The following is a 9,716-nucleotide window of genomic DNA, read 5'->3' as shown; positions in this document are numbered from 1 at the left end:
AACTAAATGCTATTACTATTAAAAACTAATACTTAATTTTCTTTTTATAAGAAACTCTAAGCTAACTAAGTAAAGTAAAGTATTTTATAAAGTTAAATATTATTACTGCCTTTAATAAGCTAAGAATAGTAAAGGGTAATAAGTAGCTAACAGTGTTTTAGACTTAATATAGACTATTTAAGTACTTAGTAATGCCTTTTAGCTTAGCTAACACGCCTAGTACTTTTTAACATTTTATAAATAACTTACTTTAACTCTACCTAGACATGTTCTATACTATGTATATTAATAATATTCTAATCTATAGTAATAGCCTTTTAGAGCATAAACAGCATGTACGCTTAGTGCTAAAGGCTATAGAAGAAGCAGGTTTATAACTTAACATAGATAAATATAAGTTCTACTAATTAAAAGTTATATATTTAAAATATGTAATCTCTATAAATAGCATCTAAATAGACCCTATTAAAGTTTAAACTGTGCTAGATTAGTAATACCTAAAAGATATAAAAAACATTTAAGCTTTTATAAAATTTACTAACTTTTACTAATAATTTATTAATAACTTTTTATAGCTAGTAAGCTTTATAATTATACTTACTAAAAAAAATTTTTAATTTAACTTTAACTTAAATTACTAATAGTCTTTTAACTAGCTAAAAAAAGCCTTTACTAAAGCTCTAATACTTTACTACTTTAACTTTAAACTACTAATACTTATAGAAGCTAATGCCTTAGACTACATAGTAGCAGAAGTTCTTTTCTAGACTAAGCTAAATAGGACTATTAGGCCTATTACATACTTTTTAAAAAGAATAAGCTTTATAGAAGGTAATTATAAAATCTATAATAAAAAATTACTTATTATAGTACACTACTTTAAATAATAGCAACCTAAACTAGAAAGTGCAGCACATCTAATATAAGTTCTATTTAACTATAAGAACTTATAGTACTTTATAACTATAAAATAACTTAGCTACTAATAAGCTTATTAGTCTAAATATTTATTTTATTTTAATTTTAAGATTACTTATTATTTTAGTTAAGATAAAAGAAAACTAGATGCTTTTATAAAGTAATCTTAAAACATCTCTACTTAGAAAAAAGTGTAAAAGGCTTAACACTAAACTTTACTTTAACTTAAGCTATTTTTAGACCTTAACTTAAATAAAATAGATTAAATAATTAATTAAATTATTACTAATAAGTATTTAAATAATAAATTTATTTAAAAAACTTTAGACCTACTCTAAAACAGCGCTAGTTAGTTAAAAAAGGTAACACTAGCTAACTACAAAAACTAAAATAGTAAGCTATATTACTATAACTAACTTATAATTTCTAATTCTAATAAACTAAGAATTAAACTACTCTAAATTATACATAACTTACTTGTTAGAGGACACCTAGGCAAAGAAAAGACTCTTAACCTACTACAGAGAGAGTACTACTAGCCCTGCATGTTCTATACTGTACGCTAATATGTATTATGTTGCTATACTTACTATAAAGTAAAAGCTTTTTAAAAAAGGTATAATAGCCTACTTAAACTGCTCCTAATTCTTAAACAAGCTTAAAAAGATATATTAATTAATTTTATTATAAACCTACTTTTATCTAAAGGGTATATATGTTGGTTAACCTGGGTTTAATTAAACAAACGTACGCCTAAGGGGCGTACTAAGAGGTGAGCAGGCAACACAATGTATTGATTCTGGTGACAGCTGCTATCCTAAGTACGTTAGGATAGCTGGTTTTATACTAGCTCTCTGCTAAGCCTGCACAGATATTATGTAAGATAAGCTCACATAATATCTATATAAAGTTAGATTAATACACCTTTAATTAATGTTTAGACACTAGCAACTTTTGTTTTTATAAAGTTGCTTACTTATTTGTATGTTAATCCTACTTTTTTTTTTTTCTCTTTTCTTTACTCTTTTACTTCCTTTCCTAGAGCTAACCCTTAGTGCTCCTTTTATTTATAATATCCTCTAGCTTCTTAGCTTGCGTATAATTTAACCTGCCTTTAGGATAGTGCCTATGCTTAGCTAGAGCAAAAAAAAGTTCTTGCCTAATTACATAAAGGAGGTTATTAAAATTATGTGTTGTCTATCTCTTAAAGTTGTTCTGCTTTTATAGTGTGTACCTTTCTCTTAGCAGCTTACGCATGTTAGAAAGGATGTACACTGCGTATAAAGCTTATTATTATAGTAAGGGAGAGTCTATATTTATCTTATTATGCAGAAGATCTAAATCTACCTCTCTGCGTAAGATTATTTTAGACACATGTGTAACCCCTAATAACTCTTTATATAAAGTGTATAAAGACGCTATAACTTAGGGGGGAGTGTAGGTTAATTACCTTCTGTGCGGGCAATTAATCCCTAGGGAGGGAGGAAAAGAGGTGTTAGTTAATTGCCTTTTATGCAGGCAATAGATGTTAGGTTGCAGCGTGTTTAGGCGACGTAGGGGGGGAGAGGTATATTATAGGCTTTTGTATGTGTAATGTTAACTAATTAATTACCTCTTATGCAGGCAATTAATTAAGGGGGTGTTAATAAGGCAGGCTGCTAATAAGAAGCCTCCTTTATGTAGCTACACACGCAGTAGGTTTCTAATTGTGCGGCCTGTATTGTCTCCTCTGCGTGGCTACGCACGCGGTAGGTAAGTAGTTGCACAGCCTGTATTAACAGGAGGCTCTAGGGCGCACAAAGGCTTAGTAGTAAGCCCTCTCTGCGTGGCTACACATGCGGCGGGTTGCTAATCTTGTCTTTGTGCAATTAGTTAATTTAGAGGCGCGCATAAAGCTTACTTACCCCTCTTTATGTAGCTACGCACATAGTAGATGTAAGCTTCTTTGTACCTTCTCTGCGTAGCTACGCACGCGGTAGGTGTAAGCTTCTTGTACAGTAGCAGTTTTGTTAATCCTTGCAAATCTGTCTATTAAGGATAATATTCTCTGCGTAGCTACGCACGCAGTAAATAGTCTATTAATAGACTAATTAGTGTTAGTTAACCTAGGTTTAATTAAATAAACGTACGCCTAAGAGGTGTACTAAGAGGTGAGTAGGCAACATAATGTATTAATTCTAGTGACAGCTGCCATCCTAAGTACGTTAGGATAGCTAGTTTTATACTAGCTCCCTGCTAAGCCTGCACAGATATTACGTAAGATAAGCTCACGTGATATCTACACAGAGTTAGATTAATACACCTTTAATTAACGTTTAGACAATATAAATATTATAGTAGTTATTAATTACTTAACTAAGTATTAACACTTAATACTATGTTTCTTTATAACTGCCCCTAATATAGCCTAGTTATTCTACTAATATGTATAAGTTTACTATAGCCTGCCTAACATAATTATATTAGATAAAGGTACGCAGTTTGTCTTAGCCTTCTAAGACAAACTCTATAAATAGCTCTAAATTATCTTTTATTTATCTACAGCTTTTTACCTAGAGACTAACAGCTAGACTAAGAACATAAACACTGTAATAAAATAAGTCTTATAAGTGTACATAAATTACTAGCAGAATAACTAGGTAAAATAGTTAGCTATAGTATAGTTTAAAGTTAATAATATAACATCTAAATTAACATAAGTATCTCTGTTTTTAGTAAACTATAGATACTACCCCTAAATAAGATTTAAACTACTTTTAAATACCCTCTAACTAACTTATTAATTTATATAAGTAATAGATATAAATAGACTTATTAATAAGATCTAAAATATATTTAAATACATTTATAAAAAGCTTACATAGGCTTAAGCTTTTTAATAAGAGTACGTAAACTAATCTTAAACTTCTACCCCTATATATGCAGCTAGCAAGAAGGTCTAGCTAGACGCTAGAAATATCTAAATAAACTAATAATTAAAAAAACTTAATTAGAAAAACTTTAGCCTTTTTATAGTAGCCTATATAGTTTTATTACACGCTTACTAATTAATCCTACCTAACAGCATAAAGATACACCCTATGTTCCACGTATTGTTGCTGCGCTAAGCAGCCTCTAAATCTAACTATCTACTTAGATAGCTAAACTTACTACCTAAACCTATTATTATAAACAATAAACTAGAATATATTATAAAAGATGTTAAATAAATCTAGTTTAATAAAAAAATATATATTTATAAATACTTTATAAAATAGACTAAATACAACAAACTGTTGTAGGAACCTACAAAAGCCTTGTAAAAGAACTTTATAGTAACCTAATTCTATGCCTAATACTTATCTAAACTAAACCTGTACCCTAATAAAGACAACCTAATGCTAGAACTACTAATGTAAAGGATTCTCTTTCTAATAAGAAGAGAAGTACTGTTACAGTATCCTCCCTAGATCCTAGACATAACTGTATTAGACGTGTACTAGAGTATTATTAGTGCATGTTTAACATAAACATAACATAATATAGACATAAACTTAAGTATAAACTGCCTTAACACTAACTAAACCTAAAATAGGCTTAATTTATACTTAAAGTGCTTAGACTTTTAAGCTAAGTATTTAATTACTAATTTTTTTTTAAACCTTTCTATTCCTTACACAACGTCTTGTACCTACTATAATACCTTACATAGTAATTAAACTAGACCTCTGTGAAGCTCTATAACCTTACTCGTGCACAATCGTGACAAGTAGTACTAATTAGCTATCTAGTTTGTGCTAAATTAAGGCATTAAGACCTTAGTAAAATATTATAATTTCAATAGTAGTAGGCTAATCTTTACTTTTAGCTTTATGTAAGATCTACTTAAATTAGGTAATATAAGCTAGTAAAAGCTTACTTTTATTTTACTATAGCTTATATAGAGTCTACTAAGCCTTATACATTTTATTAAAATTAGTATATACTTATTATAGCTACTATAACATTATTTTATAGTTTTATTAACTTTATTCTTTAGCATTTAATAGCAGTAGTAGTATAGTAGCCTACACTATAGGCTTTAGGTTGTCTTATATAAAGTAAAATTAAGCTATGTTATTTATAATTACTTTACTATCTACTACTATTTTAGCTTTACTAGTTAGCAGCTAGGTTTTAAATCTATATAGCTTACTATTAAATCTAGTTAGTGTAAGAAGGACTAGCTTTAGACAGAAAAAAGTACTAGTAGTAATAATATCAAATGTAGCCTATAGTACTTAGTTTTTAGCATATAAGCTTTAAACTTTTAACTAAAACTTAACTTATAAAGTCTACATCTCAGCTTAGAGTTACTATATTAGGTTGTTTATTATATAAAGAAGAAAAAAAGTAAAAATAGCAAAAAGCTAATTATATATGTGTGCGTGTGCATTATCAATATACTGTTACAGCTCGTTTGCCAGGCGTGCCTCCTGTTCCACAGCAGCCCTCGTAATACTACGCACGAAAACTTCTTCCGAGAACGCGTTACAAAAACACCAAGAAATCAATAAGTATAGGTAGTTACTGCAGTAACTATAGCCTCATTAACCGTACAGTAACGGAAGGCAATTCACTTTCGTTCTAACTGCTAGGAGATTGCTACTATCAGTAACAGTAGGAACAGTACTACGTTCTATTAAACACCGTGACCATAGCGAAGATCGCTACAGGTTGCAGCTCTGCAACCTTGTGGGCCCCGCTTCGAAGGAGTTTCGGGACAGACTCTTGAAGGATCTGGAGGAACGAAACGATTATGAGAAGACGAGGATGCGAATCGGCTCGAGGCGGCGATGACCGACTGGAATTTCTTTCGCAGGCGTGCGAGCTTCTACTAGACGATTATGTTCGTGCTCCAGATCATGATGGTGCAAAGGAGGTCTGGAGCAGAGTCAATGATGGATGCTATGAGAGAGAGGGAAGAGGAATAGATGTCTATGACGCCCTTTGCAGTTAGTAGGAGAATGTTGACGATGACATTTTTATAAACACCGTGAACCTACATATCCAGAACCGTGAAAGAAGAGGGGGGAACCGTATATTAATAGCCCATTTCGCGCTCCTAGCCGCAATCCTTCACATTCTCCCCACTACTATACAACGGCACGTGTTGTCCAGAAACACCATCATGATCCTAATCTCTCGGGCCCATAGTATCTAGAACATATAGAATGGAGACAAGCCGGTGTCAGAACTTTAACTGAGCCATGCAAAACAGCAGAAAGGGAAACTGGGAGCCGCAGCCATCTACAGGAAAAACAAAGTGCATCATCACCAATATGCACCATGCTCATTCCAGATCATCGGATACCGGCTGATGTGCGCGTGGTACCTGGAATTCCCTGCATCTGCTTGGAAACTTGGCACAGCAATATGACATCATCTGTGGGTAGCGTGTTTTGAATGCGATAGTGATCTCATATGATTGCTGAGTTAGGTGTGTTAAGTTTCCGCTAGTGAGATTTTTGGATGATGTCAGAGGTTGGGGGCGATGATTGTAATGTGGGAGATGCATGTCTAAGGGCTTCGCCTGCACCTGGTCGCTTCATAACCTCCAGCGCGGGTTTCATCGATCCCTGTGCTAGCTCCTCATAAAGGATCCTGAGTGTTTTGTGGTTTATAGTGTAAACATATTCTCAAAAGTCACAAAAGTACTGAACTAAAAAGCCAATGATATATTCAAGTTAAACATTACATGCATAGCGAAGTCCTCTCCTATCTCCATAGAACGACCTCCAATGGTATATATATTCACCCAATACCTCCACCGACTGAGAATATTCCCTAAAGCAAAATCATTAGCGTCCCACTAACCGCCCCCAGTATTACAAGGGCCCACTGCACAAACACCCCGCTTGCTGCACTTGGACCTCCGGCAGCCGGACCAGCAGTGGTAGTCCCAGCAGACGTTGGTTGCACAGTTGTGCTGCTTCTCGAACTACTTGAGCCAGGCGGACTGGAGCTCCCGGTAGGCTGGGCCCCAAACCCGGTGCTGAAATTATCCCCCAGCGTGAATGATCCCGTCTCCTGAGGTTGCTGAGACAGTAGAGAAGCCAGGCTCGTGTGCGCGGAGGACGGAGGCTCGAAAGTAAGTGTCGCAGAAAGTGCGGAGAAGAGAGAACGAGCTTGTGTTTCGTCGGTTGCGGTGGTAGTGAACGTGGTGGTTTCAGAAATCCGGGTGAACGTCACTGTACTCGTAGCTCTAGACGTGCTCCAATAGAAGCTGAGATACCACCATGTTACCGTCCAATACCATGTCTCAATGGTCCCACCTACGCTCACGATCCTTGTTGTGCTCGGAGGTGCCGTGATCGACGGTGCTGCTCGTGAGGTTGTGGAAACATAACTGGTAGTTCCTGAAATGACAGCAGCAGTGCATTTCAGGTCAGTGCAGCATACGATTCGACCAGAAGAATAGAGCTTCACGCAGATGTTGCCGGCTTCGCAATAGTGATCGTCGGAGCAGCAGTCGCCGTCCTTTGGGGCACATTTCGAACCACAGCAGCCCCAGCCAGGGTCACAAGCGCCGTTAGGACAGCATGTATCGGCGGGTGCGATGCAGTAGCCGTAGCTGCAGCAGAGAGTTGTATCGGGACAGCATCGTCCGAAAGCTGGGGTTTGTTAGATTGCACTTAGGACTCAGGAGGGCCACAAAATTGAAAAGATGAATTGGAAGTCTACGCTTCGTCCAATACCCTGCGTAGGAATTGCTCCCATAATAATAGTATCAGACCGAGAGACTTCACATACCACTACAATATCCATATCCAGGATTACAAGTGAGCTGTCTTCCGTGTAACTCCAAGCTTCTATCTTTCAGCAACGGCTGACTTGCATTCTTTTCATGCGATAGCGCGGCGGGAGCCCACTCGGCTTGGTATTCGTCTTCAGCAATAACTTCAGGTGTAAGTCCTTCTTCATTCGCAATCCCGAATGCCTGGTTTCCGAAGGCAGCCCTCACACCAAGATTTGGTGCGTGTGCAAGAGCAAGGGAAAGGATCGCGCTCGCAGCGAGGATATACCGAGAAAGAACCATGCTGAATTCTGACAGTTACGATTGCCAGTACCTCAAGGAAGGGAATAATCCTCAAAAAGCGTCGAGTCAAATGTGCAGAAGTGTTAGATTAAATGCGCGCGACCCGGACTTCATGACCTTAGACAAGGACAACAAGGACGGCATGCAGTCGGCGATGCGGTCGTATTTATCCCAGCATCTTCACCTTCCCGTCCTTGCACGCTCGCATCATTTTTCGACCTCCATGCCGCACCACCCGCCAGTTTCCGCAATCCAGGATCCAGGCATCTCAACGATCTCGTATCCCGCATTCCACTCCAAAAACAAGCGCCTGGTCCGTTGCCCTGCTCATCACTGTGAATCCCGCAAATCATCAGACCAGGGCCCATGGGACAATTTCCGCAATCAGCCTTGCTCCCAGATCTTTCGCATTCTTATTTAAGGGTTTGGGCCACCGGTCAGAAAATAAGCTTTGGAGCTTGGGCCAGGGATGAAGCGTGGTGGTGTGTTCAGAATGCGGGACGAAATGGTTTTCAGCTGCCAAGATATTTGTTACGGATGGACGAATGACGGGGCTGGGGAGAGCGTTTAGTGGCTTGGTGGGCTGTTGTGAATCTGCACGTGCGGGACTGAAATCTCTTCCCCTGAACGATGAGATGTTTCCTCCAGGAGATGGAGATAGAAGAATGGAGTGAAGAAGAGACTTGAACGAGGGAAATCTCTTATAGCCAAGTAAATTCAGAGAAAGAATAACGATAGCCTTAAGCCTACTACTCTTCGATAGAAAATCTTCAATGAACAACGATCTCGGCCCAATACGAACTTGCCAAGGCGACCGATGAAGATCCATGAATGAGAGTCTTCAGATCGGCTTCTGAGGCTCCCACGATTTCGCCATTCCCGAAGTACAGTTAAATTCAGCCTCGCAAGTAATCCACCCCCATCAATGAGCACGAAAAAGAACGATCCATGCGACGAGGCTGGTTCTCGTTGCTTGGGGTGCGGCGCCATACGAGGAAGCAGCCTAATCTACCGTATTCGTGTAACATAAATTCTGACATCGTCGACTCGGGAAATGGTACCCGCATTCGCTGCAACATGGAAGTTGTTGAAAAGTCTGCAACGTAAGAATAGTGCGAAGTGTGGATAGGTTCAGATGTAAGTACAGAGCTGGGAGAACTTTGCAACAGTGAGAAAAATAAACTTTTTTGGGTGTAAACCTATCCAACAGCATGTATTCGCCAGAGTCACCCACCTAACTGCTAACCAGCTGGTTCCGTGATTGTCTATCGACGATCGAACGGACTTTAGACTAATCTCCTGGGAAGTGGCCACTAAGATCCTTAATTTTCCTGCTACCTAAAGGCTGGAGAAACATCCTCGTGCAGAAAGGAGCGCTAGACTAAAAGAAGAAATCCTGCGTCGAACTATTCGAAAGAATTACGAATGTTCAACACAGTATCACAGCAACAGCACCTCAGGGCGTCGCTGCCTGAACAAATGGAGGCGGCAAACAGCACGTCAACATGGCTCCCATGTTGTTAAAACCTTGGCTACACTAATCCCTTGTAATTTAGCAATCACCGCACCTTCTGCCAATGATCTAGGTCCTTTTCCTCTTAATCCTAAATTAATTACTCCTCTATTACCCGTTCTCCCTCTATAATAGGAAAGCGGGAAAACGACTGCTTAATAGCAGGAAATTCTAACCTCATTACAGCGACTTAGCAAGATGATGCACCAATATTACTAGACAAAGAAC

General features: G+C 37.6%; 2 protein-coding genes across 2 annotated transcripts; one reads left to right on the top strand and one right to left on the bottom strand.

Moving 5' to 3' along the window:
* Nucleotides 1–6,690: 6,690 nt before the first annotated feature.
* Nucleotides 6,691–8,375, bottom strand: BDR25DRAFT_340893 (uncharacterized protein; the record flags this gene model as incomplete). The annotated part of the gene is made up of 3 exons (XM_033693548.1): nucleotides 7,690–8,375; nucleotides 6,754–7,550; nucleotides 6,691–6,723 (listed from the first exon to the last, which is right to left on the bottom strand). Exons 1-3 carry the CDS (start codon nucleotides 7,973–7,975, stop codon nucleotides 6,691–6,693), a joined length of 1,116 nt encoding a protein of 371 aa, XP_033551260.1. The 5' UTR covers nucleotides 7,976–8,375.
* Nucleotides 8,376–8,923: 548 nt separating this feature from the next.
* BDR25DRAFT_351959 (uncharacterized protein) lies at nucleotides 8,924–9,682 on the top strand (the record flags this gene model as incomplete). Its single annotated transcript, XM_033694944.1, has 6 exons — nucleotides 8,924–9,078; nucleotides 9,111–9,143; nucleotides 9,200–9,227; nucleotides 9,266–9,281; nucleotides 9,343–9,561; nucleotides 9,624–9,682. The coding sequence occupies 6 exons, from the start codon at nucleotides 8,924–8,926 to the stop codon at nucleotides 9,680–9,682; spliced, it is 510 nt and encodes a 169-aa protein (XP_033551259.1).
* Between the last annotated feature and the right edge of the window lie 34 nt (nucleotides 9,683–9,716).

Source organism: Lindgomyces ingoldianus, assembly GCF_010093535.1.
Source record: "Lindgomyces ingoldianus strain ATCC 200398 unplaced genomic scaffold BDR25scaffold_7, whole genome shotgun sequence".
Classification (NCBI taxonomy): domain Eukaryota; kingdom Fungi; phylum Ascomycota; class Dothideomycetes; order Pleosporales; family Lindgomycetaceae; genus Lindgomyces; species Lindgomyces ingoldianus.
Note: the sequence above shows the minus strand (reverse complement) of the source record. Positions and strands in the feature narration are given on the sequence as shown.